Source organism: Chelonoidis abingdonii, chromosome 6, assembly GCF_003597395.2.
Source record: "Chelonoidis abingdonii isolate Lonesome George chromosome 6, CheloAbing_2.0, whole genome shotgun sequence".
NCBI lineage: Eukaryota > Metazoa > Chordata > Testudines > Testudinidae > Chelonoidis > Chelonoidis abingdonii.
Window position 1 is genome coordinate 118,201,742 of NC_133774.1, and position 21,045 is coordinate 118,222,786.

The following is a 21,045-nucleotide window of genomic DNA, read 5'->3' on the forward strand; positions in this document are numbered from 1 at the left end:
CTTGTTGAATTTATAACCAAGATCATTTCCTGCAAGGAAGTAGGTTTAGGACCCTGGTTGAAATCTTTTCTATATCTATTTATAGTCTATTATTATTGTTAGAATCTGTAAATTGTTTTCTCCAACCTTGCAGAGTCTGCTTTATTTCAAATAGTAGTTACCATATTTTATAGAGGGAGTTAGGTCCAGATCGTCAAAGGGATTTAAGTGTCTAATTCCTGTTGATTTCAGTGGAAGTTGGGTACCAGCTTCGAAGCAGACTACTCAGTATTTAAGGAGGGCTCTAGGGAGAGGACCTATAGTACTTATAAGTTTAAACATTTAAAATAAGGATTAATTTGGTGTTTAAAAGTATATATGTGGTTCCCGCTATTGCAGGGGTGGGCAAACTTTATGGCCCGAGGACCACATCTGGGTGGGGAAATTGCATGCAGGGCCATGAATGTAGGACAGGGGCAGGGGATTGGTGTGTGAGAGGGGGTGCGGTGTGCATGAAGGGGCTCAGGGCAAGGGGTTGAGGCAGAGGAGGAGTGAAGGGAAGGAGGTTGGGGTGCAGGGAGGGTGTGGAGTGTGGGAGGGTGCTCAGGGTTGGGGTGCAGGGGAGGTGTGGGCTGTGGCGAGGCTTGCGGGCTCTGTTGTGAGGACAGGGATGAAGGGTTGGGGGCAGGAGCGGGTTCGGGGCTGGGGCAGGGCGTTGGGGTGCAGGGGAGGTGTGGGCTGTGGCGAGGCTTGCGGGCTCTGTTGTGAGGACAGGGATGAAGGGTTGGGGGCAGGAGCGGGTTCGGGGCTGGGGCAGGGCGTTGGGGTGCAGGGGAGGTGTGAGGTGCAGCAGAGGTCTCGGAAGGGGGTTGGAGTGCAGGAGGGGTGTGGCAGGGGCTTGGCAGGGGATTGGGGTGCAAGGTGCAGGAGAGGTGTGGGGGTGCAGCAGGGGATTGGGGTGCGGGGGAGGCATGGGGCTCGGGCAGGGGGTTGGGGTGCAACATGCAGAGAGGGTTGAGGTGTAGGCTCTGATCTGGCACCACTTACCTGGAGCAGCTCCAAGGTGGCAGTGGCATGCACTGGGGCCAGGGCAGGCTCCCTACCTGCCTGCTCTGGGCCCATGCCACTCCCAGAAGCGGCCAGCAGCACCTCCCTGCCGCACGCAGAGCCCTCTGCCCCCTCTCCTCCAAGGGCCAAAGGGACATGGTACCGGCCCCTTCTGGGAGCAGCTCGGGGCCCACAGCACCACAGGAGTGGCAATCCCAGGGGCAGGATCCAAAGCCCTGAGGGGCTGGATCCGGCCTGTAGTTTGCCCTCCCCTGCTCTATTGAGAACCATCAAATTGCATTGCACCCTTGACTGTTCCGATAGGAATTGGATATTAGCATGATACCTTTGAGCTGCATGGTCCTACAGTGTTTTACTGCTGTACCTACGTGGAGTCCCACTGACTCCAGTGGAACACCACCCGCACTCAACAAGTTGGGGTCTACATACAGGAATGCTTCTGCTGAAATGCACCCATAACTTACAAAAACATTTATTAAACCTAGGTTGTGACATTGCATTCCATATGTTTAATAAAAATGTTTATACGTGTGGATATGATGTAACTGGAATATGCTTTATGCAAAAGTTCTCTTGTGAAATATCATTACAAAGCTTATGATCTGCTAAGTGTGTTCATTCTCTTTGTATGTATGTATTATTCTTGTATCTAAAACTAGAAATATAAAGTATAACTCTGAGGGCCTATTATAATTATGCAAAGTGTGGGCCAATAATGATGGTTTAGAATCTTGATGGCTCCCATTGTCTAGCACAATTGACTGTAAATGGTTCTGATTACCTGCAAGTCTCCACTGCATATGTGTGGACCAGTTATGAAGAAATGGCCTAGTTACCAGCTGAGCTGGACCTAACAAGGTTTGTACTGGGGGAAAGGATTGGGCCTAGACCAGGTAGGAATCTAGTCTGTAAAAGAAGCTTATGGGAACATCTCTGAGGGGGAGATTTACTTGTACTCAATTTCTTAATGTATTAGGCTTAGACTTGTGTGTTTTGTTTTATTTTGCTTGGTAACTTACTTTGTTCTGTCTGTTATTACTTGGAACCACGTAATCCTTAATAAAATCACTTTTGTTTATTAATTATCCCAGAGTAAGTGATTAAAACCTGGGGGAGCAAACAGCTGTGCACATCCCTCTATCGATATCATAGAGGGCGGACAGTTTATGAGTTTACCCTGTATAAGCTTTATACAGAGAAAAACTGATTTATTTGGTGTTTGGATCCCACTGGGAACTGGGTGTCTGGGTGCTGGAGACAGGAATACTTGCAAAGCTGTTTTCAGTTAAGTCTTCAGCTTTGGTGTCATGGTTCAGACCCTGAGTCTGTGTTGCAGCAGGCTTCCATGTCTGGCTCAACAAGACAGGGTTCTGGAGTCCCAAACTGGCAGAGAAAATGGGGTCAGAGGTAGTCTCAGCACAACAGGTGACAGTACCCAGGGGGGGCTCTGTGACCGAACCCGTCACACAGGTATTCTTATTTGTCTCTCTCAGACTTGAAAGGCTATTCTCATTGAAATTCTCAGTGTCTGTTTCAGAAAATAGTTTAATGCTAATATTTTTAATATCTTTTTTGATACAAGATAGCTATTATTGAAAAAATCTTTCAAAAAGGTGATTTATTGCTTAGAGATTACATCATTACAAATCTATATATGCCCCTGGTATTGGCTTATATGGCCTTGAATTTACTTCACTTCACAAGGTCACTATAGTAAATCGCAACAACAGAGTTCCTGGGAAAGACTTCTTAGGTCTTCCTTTTGCCTACATGTAGCGTTGTGTAGATGATGGTATTTAAAAGCCAATTTTGTTCTGTTCCTTTCACCCGTGATTCTGAAGCACTTAGAGTATAGTATGCCTGCAAACGTTTGTGATCCAGACTTAATTTCAAGTCCCTTTCCCTTCTCCCTTTTCTATCAGAATTTAAAGTTAGCTCTGCCTCCTTCATGTAATTGCTAGTTGTAAACTTTAATGAATCACAAATGCATGCTATTTTTATAAAAGTAGCTGCAGCATTTTTTGTTTGTTTTTATACCAGCACATCAGGGTTCAAAGGTTTTGTCATCCTGCACTCAGCTGATTGGTTTATAGCTGGTTTTCACTTGTTTTTGAGGCTTTATATGAAGTAGCTCCACTGCGAGTTGATTCATCAGAAATTGATGATACATCATCTACTGACTTTATATTGGATAATATTCTTGTTTTTGAATGTCTAGACTGTGAATTGCTCCTTATCTCTGACAGTGTTTTTTCATCCCACATACTACTGTCTGCAGTCTTAGAAAAAGAAGAATCAGATACTCCTTCCAAAGGTTGAAAATAAGATAGACATGCCAGTCTCTGTTGCTCAGCATGAGTGGTGGAGGCATTACTAGAACCCCTGAAACACAAAAAGAAAAAAAAAATTACTCATTATGTTGAGAACAAACACTCTAGACATTCTTGGAGTTACATATAAATTACCAAGCTTCCACTTTTCAAGATTTTAACAACTAAGCAGGAAATTTAATGTATTTGATAAGAATGCTGTAGTACATAGACTTCCTAGATTTAACATCTGTTTGAGCATTTGTTGGTGATTTTCTTGCTTTTTGCCTGAAGGGGAAAATGTTACCAAAGTGATTGAATGTATGTGTGCCTTTTCCCAAACAGGAGAGAAAATAAAAGTTGGATTTGTTTTTATTTGATTGCTAAACATTTTGCACAGTTCTACATAAAATTGTAGTATCACTTAAATGTTAACAATAGCAACCTTACATCTTAAAACCTTTATGCATTTCAACACGTAATTCTTTTCTTAAAGCATATGTATTTCAACATGTAATTATCTTCAATATAAAAATATTACTCTTCACTGTTAAACTGCTTTACCACTTCTGTGCACTGGAGAAGAGCTAATATTCTATTAGAATATGAATACCTTAACAGAAACATATCAGGTGTGGAGGGCATTCTGGGGTCTAGGAGTACATCCTTGCTCCATATACATGGTGCATTAGGCAGCACTGTTACGAATAATTAGAAACAATAGGCTTACGTATAAGTCTGCTTATACTTCCTAGGGTAAAATCCTGAGCTCTTGAGGCGACACAAAAGAGCCATTGTCTAATGGGAAGTAGAAATAACTGAGGTCTCTTAACCTGGATATTGTCGCCAGCATTACACCAAAGACAAACTCAGCTATCCCATATGGGAACTCAGAGGTGCAATGGGGAGGCCTGTACAGAACAGGTATTTTCATCATAGCCTCCTCCCAGGACTCAGACTCCATGTGATAGGAAGACTTACTTTTTTTGTTTGCTGAACTGGCTGAGAGTCACACCACAGCATATCATAAATATTATTAAAATGATAAGAGTTGTAGATGATACAGCAAGCATTAGTATTTCCCTTACATCTTTTTTTCTTCCTACATTTGCTGCCTTCTTTTGAATAAGATCACCCTTATCCGACACTAGAAAAATAAAACCAGACCAATCAAATTCAAACAATGAATGCCATGTACATAGAAATGATGATTTTTTAAAAAAGATTATACCAGTAGGTTCTGCATCAACAAATGAGCAGACTGATAAAAAGGCTAGACGTGCCTCTGTACAGATCCCATGCTTGAAACCTGTTTATTTGACCTTTGCATTCACGACCAAAATTTAGCCCAAAGTGAAGATCTTCAAATCACTGCCACATCCAGATCTGTCCCAGAGGATGTTCTGGTAGAACTTTAACAGCCCCCAAGGAGTACAGAGATCTATGAACATTTTTAGTTTAATCAAAATACTTTCCCCTCAAACAAATAAGACCTTGTGTTCGTGAGTATTCTTGAGCTCTATCATCTCCATGATCCCAGAAGATTATTGTCTGGGAAATCAATAAGATTATAGTAAGTACTGTACTGTGTTCTTACTTGGTACTGGTTTAAAAAACATGTTTCTTGGGTGATATTCTGTCTCATTGAACTCAGGAGTTTGGTTATCCAGTTCTGCTGGAAAGCAAAAAAACCTGTGATGCAGTGAAAACACGGGTGATGTAATGTGCCCTGTTTCCCTACCCCCTGACATATGAAGTTAATTCTTTTGCTTCAGAATGGAAACAAAGACAATGTAATTTGAAGAGGCAAGGTGGATGAGATAATATCTTTTATTGGACCAACATCTTCTGGTGAGAGGAAAACTTTCGAGCTTACCCAAAGCTCTTCCGACCCACTTTGTCTCTAATATATCCTGGGACAAACATTGCTACAACAACATTGCATACAGTAATGTAATCTGCAAGCAGTTGACCATATTATAAATTATTTAATTGCAACTATTATAATAGATCTTGATTTGGTTATATCCTTTTGTATGTAAAAATTTAGGATCAGAGTCTCAGGTGTTGTAAATTGGTGTAACTTTGTTTAAGTCAATGGAGCTATGCTGATTTACATTAGCTGGAGATTTGGGCCATTGACTTCAATGGGGCCAGAATTTCACTGTGGCCTTTAGTTGTTGTGCAGTCTGTTTTTTGCTTGCACTGATTTTTTTTTAAGACCTAGTTCCATCTGGATTCTCTTTTATTTCTTCATTGCAATATGTTCTAATAAGCAATAGCAATCAGATTAACACATATTTAATTGACTTTTAGCACATACGCAGTTTCTAAAAGCCAATTAATTTCCTACCATAAGTGTTTTCAAAGGAGCAACAAAACTATTTGCATAAATCAGCCAGAAATTCTCTGTCTGTAGACTTTTACTAGCAGATAGATCTTTCAAAATTGGGTCCTTGTAAATGTTCACAGGTTTTGCTCTTAGATCTGTAAAAGGATGACAAGAATCTGTCAGTAGTACTTCAGTCATTGCACAGTAAAACCAATAGCAAGTAACTTATTTCCATCTGTTTAGGTCTGATACACAAGTTCATAATAAATAAGCATGTTGTAGAGCCATTTCTTTCCTTATGAGTTGGATTAAGTTTGGTCTTTAAAAATATTTTTGCTCAGGTGTTCTTTACATGGAAACAAAGGAAGTTAAGCTTATTTTTCAGAAACACTGAGGAGAAACAAATGACCATTTAGACACATAGTCATTTGCCTTGCCAAAGGCATGAATTCTTATGTTATTATTAGGAATTTTGCAAGTGAGCCCAAACAGAAAAAGAATATATGACTCGAAAGGCCAAATTATGCCTTTGCATACACAAGTGAGTCTTATTTACTACAGTGAAAGCCCCACATAGACCTTTGGGATTAAGGGTAATATGTTCCTTCGTGGTCAGCCCAGTTCCAAAATGGTGGTAATCTTTGGTTGTTCATAGAAGGAAAAAAATTAATGCCAGAGATACAGACTAGAGAATTCTTCAAGAATTTGGTGTGAGTGCATGTTCTAGGGTTTAAAGCACATGACAGAGTATCAGGAAACCTTGGTTCAGTTCCTTTCTCTGACTTGCTTGGATAAGTCATAACCTTTTTGTACCCCAGTTTCCCCATTTTTAAAATAGGGACAATAATACTTGCATACTTCCTGGGAGTGTTGTGAGGCTTATTTAACCCTTTACACTGCTTTGAAATCCTTGAACGAAAGGGGCTACCATAAGTACAAAACATTTTTATAAAATGTGGGTATGGTTATCAACTATGTTAGAGTCAATGTAGATATTTTGGAGTCAATGTAGATGTAGAATTACAGTCTCATTAATTCAGTTTTCTTTGTTAATTTCACTTTTGTCAATTGCATTCAGAATATTTTGAGAAGTCAGCATTGTTTTCTTGTGTAATTTATTATTACAATTATTTTAATTTGGCCATTTTAACTATGAAAAGATGTTTTGATGATTTCATCATACCATACCTCCACTAAGTGATTCCTCGACTGGGCCTTGAGTGATAATGTTGAGATAATGAGGTCCAAATTTGGATTCTAGAAAAAAGAGTTGCAAAGACTATTTACAGTTCAACACAGCCTTGTCGCTAACAGCAAAAAAAAAAAAAAGTTGTTGTGCTTGTGCTTATTCATAACAAAATGGGAAATGTTGAAGCAGCACTCCAATATCTCTTGACAGGATAGCACAATGTATCACTAGTACCCATATTTAATGAAAGAAAAATCTAAGAATCATTCAGTTACGTATTAGCATTGTCAAACAGAACTTTCGGTTTTAATGTAAAAGCAGCAAAGAGTCCTGTGGCACCTTATAGACTAACAGAAATTTTGGAGCATGAGCTTTCGTGGGTGAATACCCACTTTGTCGGATGCACGGTTTTTATGTATTACATTCTGTTGTCTGCAAGTCAAGACCTTTGTGCTGGTACAGCGATATACATAGCTCTTCAAACAGTAGAAAGAGAAGTTATTGTCCTTGTATTAGACATGACTTTGTTATCAACCTCCTTACCCATCATTTTGTCACCAATTCTTTCTTTTGTTTTTAGCTAGCTGAATCTGTGAGTTCTTGAAGTCAAGTACTGACTTGAATCCTCTAATTCAGGTCCTGTTTCTATTTATTGCTGTCCAGTTCAGTGCAAAATACTTGTATGTTATTGATGTCTCCTATTCCAAATGTGTGCTTTTGCAGAACCGACAACATGTGATCTAGATGCTACCTTCTTTTGGGCAAAGGGGAGGCGCCTTTCTTAACCTGAGGTTCACAGCAGTGAACCTGCTCCTGGAGTTATGTGCTTAAGCCAAGGCAGCCCTGTAGTGCAGTGTACTCAATCAGAATGTGGGCGGCCCAGGCCAGATCCCCTCTCTGCGTGATTTAGAGTAGGGAGTTGAACTCAAGTGAGTCCCCTAATCATCAGGCTATTGAGTATTTGGGGTAAAGGAGGGGACTCTCTCAATCTCTCCTATTGCAGCTGCTTCACTTTGTATACATAAATATTCACTGGGCCAGAGAGAGAGAGAGACTGACTTGTTAACCCACTGGTAAGGGCACTTCTCCTGGACTGCCAGAGAGTCAAGTTCAAGTCATGGCACCAATGAATACAACTAGAAAATCATGTCAGAGCAGAGTTTAAGTTCTTTTCGTTAGCATATTACAGTAAATCATTACAAGAGCAATACTCACAATCAAACGTTCCAGTATATTCTTACCTTCTGAAGGTTCGGCTTCAGAATTCTCTAGTTGTTCCTCTTCAGCTTTTTTGATAGAGAGCAATTTCACTAGAAGTTTAAATAACAAATAGGTTTGAGTACAAGAGGATCTTTTAAAGGTATGAAGTTACTATAGAAATGGACACTTGAAAAAATTCCAACAGCTAACTATAGGTTTTTGCCAGCCTATTCTTGCTGATTCTGTATTCCCATTTGTAGTTTTGGCAGCCACGTAACAGAAGACAGTGTAACTCATGCCCCTGGTCTGAATGAGGTGGGACGGAAGGACAACATGGCTTTTAGTTGAGATCATCTTTAATGTTTCTCCGGTATCAGCTGGTGGGGATGCTGATAGGTTTGTTTGTTTGGTTGGTTTTTTTGGGGGGCGGGGCGGGGGGGTTTATCACTGGTCCATCACCCTTTGTGTGAAGTAGCTCAGGCTGCAGAAGCACTGTGTCAGTACAGGCCAGCACAAATTCTCATTAACTTCAGTGGTTCATGATTAGATTGTAAAAGAATGTACTAAAGAAACAATTTGGTTATAAAATCTTTCCAATTTTGATCAGTGTGCACACACTGTCTTGTGTGTTGACAGGAAATTATTGTACAAATAAATGAGAACATTAAATGTAACATAAAACAGAGAGTAGTTTCCTAGCAGCAATGTTTGTTTTGTGAGACGAGTAAAGAAAGTTCGAAATAAAGTTTCTGGCTCCACAAAGTTCTCTTAGAGTCCTATAATTAAATATTGATCAAGGGTGTGGATTCCAAATGGTAAATGTACTGGATTTAAATTCCTTTTAGGCATCGGTCACCAACAACGCTGATCTCCAAATTAGCAGGGAAGAGGAATCTTCTGAATTTCCCAGTTAAATGAATGGGAAACCTGTGAGATCCCATTGCTTTTCTCTTCTCCCCGCAAGTCACACTGTACCACAAATGATTTCTGTATCCTTGCCTTTGAAACAAAATATTATACTAAAAAACAAAATGGCAATAGAATCCCTTCCCTTCCATCCACACAGCCCAAGAATAAGTTAATAGTTTGAGGCTATATTAGGATTTCTTATTTTAACATCCATCCATCTATCAGGTACATACATCACTGTCATGTCAGTGGTATCTGGGTGTCATGCAAGGAAATAAACTTTTTTTTCATTACTGCATGGTTCTATCATCCCTCCTGCCCCACTACTCCTAAAGTGCTTAAAAATTATTCAAGTCCCTGCATGTAGGGTTCTTAAATGGTGACTTCGGCTACTTACAGTACTCCCGTAAATTCTGCATACTGTTCTTCAGCATTAACACATCTTTGGACACAGGCGGATTTGTAGAAATGTCTAAATAAATTTTTAAAAATCAGTTAAATTCTTATTTTTGACATATAAGGCCACATTTTCAAAGGACAGCATAATGCATGTAACTCTGAAAAACACAACCTCCCACTTGCGAATTTGGTTAATGTATATCTAGCTACCAATGCAACTATCTGATTTATGGATGCAAGTGTGCATTTGTTGAGGCACAATAGGTGTATCGTTTTTGGGTGCAGCCACGGTACTCTCTTTTGGAAATTTGGTTTTTTACTGTTTTTTAACAGCCTACAGTACAATTAAGATATATGTTTTAAAGATTCAAATTTATAATTCTCCTTCTTTGCTTAGCCTTCTTTAGCTTTTGTAATCAGTTTTGTTCCATTCTATGGTACAGATATTAATTTAATAGCAGAGATTTTAATTATGGTAGTTTTGCTGAGAGACCTATTAAGTGCTGCATGATTTATTTAAAAAAATTACAGAAAGAACTAGTTTAAAGGAAATCTATATAAATCTATACAGTTCTTTGTCCACTGCATTACAAATTCATGTATTTAAAATGTTTTAGGGGTTAGAGCAATGCTACCTTACCTAAGCCATGATGGTACTAATTTAGTCAATGCTTAAATTTTACTAGCAGTAGGACAGGTACCCCAGGGATAAGGAAAAGACTGGACAACTGCTGTAGAAGGCTTATTTCCCCCTCAGTTGGGCGTTTACTAGTTCTTTGAAAGCCTGACAAATGAGAGAGGCTCTCTGGATCTCCCTGAGGGAAAGTGAGTCTATGAGCATCCTAGAGTGGAGTGTGTTTGGTTCCTTTGGAAGCGACTTCAATTCATTCCTGGATTGAAATGTTGGCCGCTTGTTGTCTGTCTGCATTATCATTTTGATTAAAGGTAGTTTTTCCCCCGACCGTGCTTTGCTGCACGTTTTCTCTTCAGCTAGTGTTGTGGCCACTCTCCTGCCATGATTCATGCACATAATGACTGATTATGTTTGGTACCTCAGGCTGAGATGTAATGTGTTGCATTCTTTCATGTATCTTTCGTATAATAGTGATGCAAACATTCTATTTCCATCCTATGCATAAGAACTAGGAATATTGCACCACCGTGGAACTACAGATTGCTGTTGCTAAAATATAACTCATAATATATGTATATTTATATAGTCCTAATTTGCAAAGGGATCCACAGTGAAGACTTTTATAGCATCCCATTCAGCAAGACTCTGTAGGGTGAGTTCTTTTGCATGCTAGAGGATTATAGAGAACAAAGGGTTTTTGCTTAATTGTGAACATAAATTTACTTGGAACAATTCATATGATATAAAAAAAAGGGAGAATTTCACTATAGGAGAACATTTTTAAAGCTGCAATTTGTGGGTGATTGTACTGACATTGCTGGTATATTTCTGCTGTTAGGTCTATTTTTTGGGGTCTTAAAACTTTACTTCACCTGTTTCTAAAAAGATCTCATGGTCCTCAGGACTTTGTACAATGTAGTTATTATCATCTTCCTCCTCGTCTTCCTCCTCCTCCAAGTCATTGATAGGTAATTTATGGTAGTCTAGAAAAATGGGACAAATTAGTTGTCAAAACTGTGATTATTTTTCTCACTATATTTGCTAACAATCAGAGACATGCTGTGAATTTTATTTGCGGCGACAAATGGATCTAAAAACAATACAATTCCATGGGCTCTAAAAATGCTAACAGTGTTTCTTTGGCAAAGATTGATGGTCAGAACATAAATTGTATGTATTTTAAATCCTGCATATTTTTCTGCACCCAGAATATTGATACTTTGAAATTGCATCCTGTAGTCCAGAGAAACTCAGGTGCAGCTTCCTACTTCATTGGCAACTCCTCTGGGCACAACATGCTGCTCAGAGCATTTCTAAATTTGATCAAGGAGTTCCTTTCATGCTGCTTGGCACAAGGAGTGCCGTACAGAAAGTACAGAATAATCTGTACCCCTTTCAATCTTTCCAAGTAGCAGGGACAAGGATAGGGATCATAGAAGGAAAATCTCTCAACCCATCCTCTTACCTACCAGAAGCCATTTATTTTTACTGGTATAAACTAGTGTTGTTCCAGCATTTCTAAAGAACTTCTTACCGTATGGTATTTAGGTGCAGAAGAGCTTGTAAATCGTATTACTTGTGGTCTCCACTTTGTGCCACCCCCCACTCACTTCCACAGGTAAATCATTTAATGGTACAGAACTGTCATCATGGTTCCTACTCAACCCCCCCTTCCAGCTGCTCCAGCAGGAGACCTGTCCAAGGCATACCTACACCATAGCAATCCATGGCTGCTTGAAATGGTCCTTAGGGACTCTTGACAGCTAGTGCAGTACAGAACAGCCAGATTTATAGAATATCAGAGTTGGAAGGGACCTCAGGAGGTCGTCTAGTCCAACTCGCTGCTCAAAGCAGGACCAATCCCCAGACAGATTTTTGCCCCAGATCCCTAAATGGCCCTCTCAAGAATTGAACTCACAACTCTGGGTTTAGCAGGCCAGTGTTCAAACCACTGAGCTATCCCTCTGATCTGCACTGGAAGAATAGCCAACCAGGTAGCAGAGGACTGCAAATATAACCTAAAACCACCTTTTGCTCCCTCCACTTTGGTGATGAACTGAGCATAATTTGGGAAAACTAGAGAATTGACCTGTGTCACATTTGCATCCTGCTACCTTAAGTATGTTGAAATTTGCCTTGAACACAGGAAGGACTTGAATCAATACATAGCACACATACAAGACACTGTACATAGAGACATTAAACTTGCAAGAGCATTTGAAGGATGTTTCAGCTGACAAATTGCAGGCTGGATGACACAGTCATAGTGCCAGTGGAAAACCAACTTGAAAACAGAAGCCTGGAACCACACAAGGACAAAATCAAGAAATGATGCAGAGAAGCTACGTAACCTTTCTATGACTTACCTAATATGACTGATTCCATATGTTAAGCCTAGAACAAGAAGTAACATCTGAAAACGACAAGTGGAATGCAATTCTGAGGTTCTTCCTTCTCTTTTAGGTTTAAAATAGAAGAACCAGATTTTTTACCCTCAAGAATCTATGGTTTTGAATGAGTGCGTAACAATTGTGTAACATCAAAATTATAGGAAATTGTGGAAGTAAATTCATGGAAGTCAAGACAGTTGAATTACCAATTTTGTCAATTTTTTAAAAGACCTGCAGCTGTGACCAGTCAGCTCAGTGTCTGTTTGGTTTTAGCACATTCTGATTGGTTAAGTGCTGAAGAAGCAAACAAGGTGGTAAAAATACACTGGACCCTCTCTAGAACGCAGGATTTGGGATCCATGCGCAGGACCACGTTAAAATGAAGTGTAATTAAAGTAAATTAAAGTAATTAAATTTGGGATCCATGGCTGCGACCACATTATATGCGAATCTGTGCTAGATAGACGCATTCTAGCGAGGGTCTGGTGTATATCAGTATCTGAGGGCAGATACAAAAGGCCTACTGTAGGGCCAACGATTTAGTAGATTAGGGACTCAATTATTGTGTTTATATTTTACTTATAGAATTGCATGCTTTTCAGATTGGACAATGTGTGTATCTTGTGAAGTGAATAATATGATATGGGTTTGGTATTTCCTTTAGTAAATCGTAGATTTTTTGGATAGTTTCAGAGTTTTGTTTTATTTTTCTGGGACAAGTTATTTTTTCAGGTTGGGGAAAATCACACCAACCTTGCCATTCAATAGTGCAGGAAAAGTGGTCGTACATTGATATTACAGTTAACACAAAGCAAACAAAAGAAAATATTACTTCATGCAGTGTGTAGTCAGCCAATGGAAATGACTGCTCCAGGGGATTATCAGCTCAAATACTGTGTCTGGATTTTTAAAAAGTTGGATAACTTTATGGTAAAAAATAATTCTTATAATTATGCGTGGTCAGAGAAGGATCATCCAACCTCATGCTTCAGAGCATAAGATAATTGTTGCCAGGGTCACGAAGGAATTATTCCCTTGCGTTCAGCATTACATGGCAGACTATGTGCAATAAAAATTCATTCACCTTCCTCTGAAGCAGCAGGGATTGGCATCACCCCAGCAGAGTACTGATAGATGCTCATTCAGTATGGCAGATCCAAAGTTCCTAAGGACCAAATTCTGTTGTTTGTGTCATGAAAAGAGTAGTGGAGTGGAGAGGTTCAGGGGCAGGCCTTGTACCATATGTATCAACTCAACAGAACCTTTGTGGTCTGCTCAGCATACTAGTCTGCCCTTTCTTACCCCATGACTGAGCTTTAGCAGCAGCATTCTGACTAGGTTCTGCAGAGGTGCAAAAGTGGGATTTTGGAGATGCTCTGCGCACTTCGTTTCTACCCTCCAGCACCCCAAGGGATGACTAAGCAGAATTTAGTTGTATATTTTCAAACAGACACTGCTAAAAGTGCCACCGAGGGGAACAGATTCCTTAAGATTTCTGGAGGAAAAAAAAACTATAGTAGTTTAAACAAAAACAACAATCAACTCCTGCCCCCCCAACAGGTCAAGGGAAAAATGCATTCAGTCTATTCCTAGAAGTAATAATAGACTTCCTTAACCATTCTCACCATATAGAGGTTTTGATGAGATCATACCTTTAGAAGATGAAATTAGCTTTTTGGTAGTCCCTGTGGAAATAAGCAGAGATAAAAAGAGAAAAAGTATGGGATTCATAGGGAAAACTGTCGTGCATCTAAAGTCATTAGCCTGGATCTGTCACAGTTTCCTCTTACAGTCATCGGTGTCACATTCCAAAGTAGATCATTGTGACATCACCATCGCTTTTAGAACCAGCACAGACCAATCAGAGAAGAATATGCATCTGAATTTCTGGAAAGAGATACCACAGATAACACTGGTCTACAATTTTTGAGAAGTCGTCTGCTTCAGAGATAAAATGTGCTATTTATTATGTATTTTGATGTGCTGAATTCAAATATGACAATTAAAACAACTGATTGGCTACTGTTTCTAAGATATTTAAGTTTTTACATTTTATGTCTATGTTATGTTGTAGAAGTAGAGTTTTAATCATTTAAATGTGTAACTAGTCTTTTCATGCTATTATGGTTGCTTTAGTGATTGATATATTCCACCTGTCCTGTTTACTGTAACACTTTTTAAAAATCAGCAAAAGGGTTTATATAAATAAAATTTAGTATGAAACAAAAAGCAAAAACCTATTACTGGTACATAGTTTAGTCCGTATTCAGTGTTCTACTCGGCCCTCTTGGCTGTCTCTTGATCATTAAATGGCGCATCTCTCTCACTGGTCCAGCATAGTTGCAAAGCATTGGATGGGGCTCATATGCCTCAAAGCGGATTTCTCATTGTTGCAATGTCCGGATGAAATCGCTTGCGTGCTCATCGCTCACTGCCCGCAGTTCCGGTGGAGAAATCTTAGCTGAGAGTCAAAAAATTGTATCTTTATGACATGTTTGCAACGCGAGAGCTTGTATGCCTTGAGGAGGTTTTCCACCAACAACGCTGTTAGTTGATCTGCCTTTTGTTTCGAGAAACATTTATTGCCATTAACTGATGCTTCCATCCGTCTTTTCCATTGACACGCATAGCATTTGGTCAATGCATCATTCGTCGAAGAAGTTCACGAATGCTAGCAGGACCACACAAAGACACTTCGGTTTACTCTCTGCTTCACTACCTAGAAAATTTCCACGGCTGAGTACTTGAGCTGGCTTTGGTTTAGTCAATAGTGCCTTGGCAAAGTCACTTACATCAGACCCCAGCTTGATGTTGTAGAAGGGGTACAAATCTCAAGGCTGATTCTCAAAAGTGTGGATGGCTGAACCCATTTTCCTCCCAGGCTCAGATGACTGTCGAGAGTGTCCAAAACTTTACATTGATGTATGGGAATCTCTTGCAACGCACTTCCATCGCAGAGAAAACCGACAGTTCACTTGTGATATCCAGTTCTGGCAGACAGCGGGAGAGGGGAGCACAACCTTCAAATCCCACAAAGCTCCATGAGTGTTGTATATGTTTATGCCACCTCAAAGTTGTTTCATATTTCATAGGTTTCCTTCATATGGACGCATGACCAACTGGAATTTGACTGGCAAAACTTGCCTTTATTGCAGCAAAACAGCTTTTAAGGATCTCTTCGATGAAATCACATGAACAGTCTCCACTCATCTGAACGGACTCTGACAATGTTGAGTGGGTGCCATCACCCATCGATGTTTCAGCTACAAAATTCACCCTTCCATGAAGAAGAATGAAAAATCCTTTTGATGTCACGCCATGGAAACCCTAACATCACCTGCCAGGAGATTCCACTGCTGTAGTCTGAAGCCCAACAGCTAGACTAGAGCCAATCAACAATTTTAAGTATCATTTTCGTTCTCAGTGACCCAGAATTAGTAAAGTTTGACTACATTTATTTCAGAAGCATTTTGGCTGTAGAGCAGTGTAACTTCTGAGATTTTTAAAATGACACTTTATCTTTGAATAATGTGTTTGTTTTTTAATGTTAGAAATGGAACCGTCTTTGGGTAGATAAGAAGAAATAAACTTTTCTCTGAAAATGTTTGCTCAGTGATTAATTACAACACAGCTTCTTTTATTTTAAAAAAGCTCTGTGAGGCAGAGACCCAGCTCGTGCACATTTTCATACTTCTTTAGGCCATGAGAAGATGTGTCCCCATCTTACAATCAATGCAAATTTAAATATTTAATATTTTTCACTAGACTGCATGCTTTATAGTGATACAGGTTCAAAAAACACAGCATCTGAATGAAAACAAAGATGACCCAAACTTATTAGTCTCTGATGCATCAGAATGTAATCCTCTTAGTTAAAAAAAAAAAAAAGTTTCTGTACAAGGTGTATTAAATATCAACATGGGCCAATTGTTACTACAGGTCTATTTTATTCTAAGGTAAAACACTGCTGTCTCAGACACTAATGTATAATAATTGTTGGCCTGAAGTATCTGTTTAATGGTCAGCACTGTAGATCCTCTTTAATTTTAAAATCCCTTTTAAAGACTAAGAAAATCTAGAGTGTGAGAAGTATAACATAACTGAGATAAAAAAGGAGAAATTAGAGGGTGGAAGATGTGTCACTGAATCTTAGGAATCAAAGGAAACACAAATGCACAATATATTTGATTGTAGTGGTTTTCCTCTGTGCTTATCACATTGCAACTGCTGATCTTCATTATCATAATGATATTATTTACAATACAAAGACCAGTACTGTATTACAAATAAATGGTAAAGAAATGAAAGGGCCTCCTCTTATGGATATGATAGGAAACAATAATTTTGCCTTTAGTTAAAGTAAAATAGTAAGTATGAGTGTTTCTGGGGAAAGGAAAAATAAAAGTGATGAGAAATAAAAAGGCACAGCAAGAACAAAGACTGAGAAAAACATAATAGCATAGGGAAAATTAAAGGTTGATCCTAATAGCCCTTATTAAATGAGTAATCATTACTCAGGAATTGTCACACTGAAATCAATAAGTGAGTGAGGCTTACAGGTCTGGGTCCTAAAATTGTTAGAAAAAGAACATGAAAAAGCAAAGGAGTATGAGAAGATTTGTGAAGAACACTGTTCCATAGCTGGGAGATATTGGCAGGTCAGCGATCTGTACAGCAAACACTCCCTGACCATACAACCCAAAGATATGTCCATGATGATCTTGTTAATTGCCCTTCCAAGAAGCATTAGAGTTTGGCTGCAGACACTGATTCTTCAAAAAAAACCAACACATTCGGACTGGCCACTTGAACCTTTTTGAGGTTGATTATTGTTTATGGTATCCCACAATGTGCTAGGTGCTTTCCAGAGCTTCAAGATGTTTCAGTCCCTGTCCAAGCAGCTCACAGTCTAGGAGAAGGAGAACAACAAATAGGTCATTTTTATACAAGTTAACTAGATTCCCTGTAGGCACAATGGCAAAAGTGCGTCTATGTGGACGTGTGTAGGGGCCTCACATATGAGTTCAAGGCAGCCATACTATGCCTAGGGTCCACATGTAAGAAAACATAGAGATGACTGAATGAGAAGCTGAGAGATGGGTAGCCTATGATGGAAACATTGGTGGAGCAGAGATAGTGAGGGACAACATAAAGCAAAATAAATAGGGAGAGGGAGAGACAGCTTTGAAAGGTGACACAAAGCTTAGATTGGATCCGATAGCAGCTGGGGAGCAAAAAGAGGTGTTTGAGTGGTGAGTCCCCAGGTCAAAGCAACAGACAAGGAAGATAACGTTACTGTTATAGACTGAAGGGGGATAATGCATATGTCAGAGAGTGACACTATTATGTCTTAGCTGTGCATCAACTCCCTCAGTAGTGCACCTGCAGGAAATCTCTTTAGTGAATCACACATACCTTCTATCTTATGCTACTCCCCACCCCCCCACACATACTTATGCTATACTTGGGGAGAGAGGAGGCAGAGCGCTGAAGGGAGGAGGAGAAATAATATACCCTGTGGATGTGAAGGGGAGGGGCGACAGGCAAGTGAGAAGTTAAAGGGAGAAAAAAGCTTTAAATTGCTACTTTGTGAGAATGGGGGCAAACTACCCTTACCCACATTGCGCTTTCAGCCATTTTCAGTTCCATTTCAAGGAGCTGTTCAACAATCCCAGGCAACTTTCATAGAGGAAACTAAATCAACACTGGCTGCTAGCCGCAAACTTCTGCCAAAAGGGCAGTTGAGCCTCTGGGGATAGGAAGGTGGAATAAGGGGGCCAAATGGCCCAGGGAACCTTTTTAAAAAAAAGGAGGGGGAAGGGTTGTTTTAGGACAAATGAACAAACAACAAGTACTGTCTAAGCAGAAGAGGGAAATGTGTAGAGTAGAATTTGTAACCTTTCCCTTATTATGCAGCTTCTCACTATACTAGGAACTACTTTTCATAATGGAAGGATACATTGCACAAAAACCACTTAACTGTTTAGAGAGGGAAAAAAGCATTTTTTTAAAAAGAATAATATATAAACTGAATAAGCCATACTCCAGAAGAAATATGTCACCTTATGGGGTATATTAGTTGAGTACTGGTGGTTGAATGTCTTTGAGTGCACCAAAGGAATCCATTGTTAGCTTACTAATTCCCGCTTCTGTTGTGGGTTATTGCTATGCTAATGCACACCTTGAAGTGACTTATTGCTATGTTAATGGACACTCTGTAGTGGGTTATTGCTACATTAATGCATGCTGTGGAGTGGCTTTTTGGTATGCTAGTTTTGTATGTCTGTAAGTATGGGATTATATAAATTCTGTTTCAAAATTAGTTTATCAAACAAGTGACATTCACCCATGGGAGTCTCTTCTCCCAGTGAAATATATTTTGTAGGGTGGATAGATTTTTGCTGGTAACTTCTCACACATGGAATAATACTGTTAGTGCTAGCTGTGATGTATAGATCTGACTCGTGGAGCTATGCCTGCGTATGAGGAGAGGTACAAACAACAAACTCTGCACAAACAAAACAGGATTCTGATGACATAGTAACTACATTAATGGCATTCTGTTGATTTGTGATGTAATTAGAATTTGTAAACAGAACCTTATTCACAGGGTGTTTTTCAGTCTTTGCCTGTTACACGATTTAGTTAAAAAAAAAAACAAGATTTTTTTTTTAATACAGAAAAATGTCTTTTTTTGTCTAAGTTTTGGGGAAAAAATGTTTTGGAAATAAAATCATACCAGAAGACATTTATTTACAGTTTCATTCAAGAGAGTTCTAGAACTCTTTTGATGGTGGAATTATGACATCTATGGTTATTCAGCCAATCATCACAGAGTTAGCTTTAATTAATTTGCATACTATAAAATGTAAAGCCTATGTTGACCTTTAAACAGAAGGGAAGATTCTGCCGGGAATCTCAGCCCAATACCTGCACCTGGTTCCTAGGGAGCAATTCTGTTTCAGGAACTGACTCTAATCAGACACCAAGGCAGAAAGCAAACTCTCTGGCTGTTCACACAGCTCCACATCAAGGACCCATGCCTTTACACAGAAAGTAACATATCAAAATACCTAACACCACCACAGCATCTTCCCAAGACTGAACATTTGCTTTCACATTAAAAGGAACTCTGTAACAGTGACACGTAGTGACACCTGCCTAATATTATTGAATATGGATATTGCCATAGCCCCTAAAGATCAACCAGGATGGAGCCCCATCCGGAAATGTAGTAAATAGCAGTGATTTTCTGATTGTATTGCTTATATAGGGCCAGATTGTGGCCTGGCTTGCATATCCATGGATGGGACAAAAGGAGTGTAGGTTGTTTCCTTGTTTCTTGCACCAGCTGCCAGGATCATGGGTATTAGCACAGGAAGGAGAGCAGCTTCCACACAAAGAACACCATAGACCAGGTGCAGGGTATTTGTCCCTCCGAGCAAGGGGGTAACTCAGAAGGCAGACTGTGATTCTCAGTGTCAGATGCAGGCTCAGAGTCACAATCAGTCTTCACATCTGCTCCAGGGGCAGTACAACAATGTGTAGCAGTTGAGTCCAGAGATGGGTCAAAAACCTGGATGTAAACAGCCATTGTGTTTGAAATACAAATCGGGATCTAATTTTGGCAAATGGCCCTTAGCTTTTTAATGGACTAAACCAAACCTCAGATTAGAACAGCTCTAACTTCAGAGTATTTGAAACTGGGTCTGAGTTTTGCAGCTTGAAAATACATCTCTCTATCTAAATAGTCTACTTATTTCTGCTTTCCTGAACCTCATCTATAGCAGGTTTATCATCTCATGGCATATTAATTAACTATCTTGCAATGTATCTGCAGTGGACTTATTAATTGTCTTGTCATTAATTATGTGTCTCATTTTGCCATAAATCATTGATCTCCCCAGCCCCCACCCCTTTTCAGGAAATAATTAGTTTGCCCGCTCTTCTAATGAATAGGCGCCCATGAAAGATGGACCCTAATGAAATCTATCATGGTCATTTTTCTGTTATGGAATTTGGACATTCTGCATATTACAATTATTCTACATTTATTTTATTTAGGGCCAACTCTTCTCCCCTGGCCAAGCCCCTGAGTGAATGGGTTTGTCCAGCAGTATTCCATGGGAATAGCATTCTCCCCCACTCCAGGTCATTCTGGATGACAGCCTCAAAGCTGCAGTACCTAGTACATTTGCTGTGCCTCTCCCCGGGGTGTGTGTCTTTGACAAGAAAATCTGTGTCGTTGTAGAGCTACCAATCACACCTGCAGCCCTCTCCTAACCTGTTCCACAGCATCTCTCCATTCTGCAGCAAATGGAGCCCTTGGGGTGCCCAGGAGATATGGAATAATGAAGTTTGTTTTAGGGTGGTAATAATGAATATAGATGGGAAATGACAACCAATCTGAAAGGGAGAAATAACCCAAGAAATCTCATAGAATAAATGTAGACATTTCTCCCCAGAAACCTTTGTGGCTGGCTCACTTTTCCTGTCAAGCAGGAAAATGTGCACATATATTTAATCTACCAGCCACAATTCACTCGTTCTAGGAAACAAGCATATTGTGGAAGAGTGACTGCCAAACATCTTCGCAACCAGTCTTGTCAACTCAGACCATTTAATAAGGATTCTCA

At 39.7% G+C, this 21,045-nt stretch overlaps 1 protein-coding gene across 1 annotated transcript in view; it reads right to left on the reverse strand.

The window, feature by feature from the left end:
- The window catches only part of LOC116826868 (uncharacterized), a 45,563-nt gene extending 33,159 nt beyond the window's left edge, over window positions 1-12,404 (reverse strand). The window contains 7 exon segments of the mRNA XM_075067467.1: window positions 3,314-3,429; window positions 5,233-5,314; window positions 6,877-6,945; window positions 8,119-8,187; window positions 9,384-9,458; window positions 10,892-11,002; window positions 12,386-12,404. Of these exon segments, the coding sequence (XP_074923568.1) occupies window positions 3,314-3,429; window positions 5,233-5,314; window positions 6,877-6,945; window positions 8,119-8,187; window positions 9,384-9,458; window positions 10,892-11,002; window positions 12,386-12,404 (541 nt within the window).
- Between the last annotated feature and the right edge of the window lie 8,641 nt (window positions 12,405-21,045).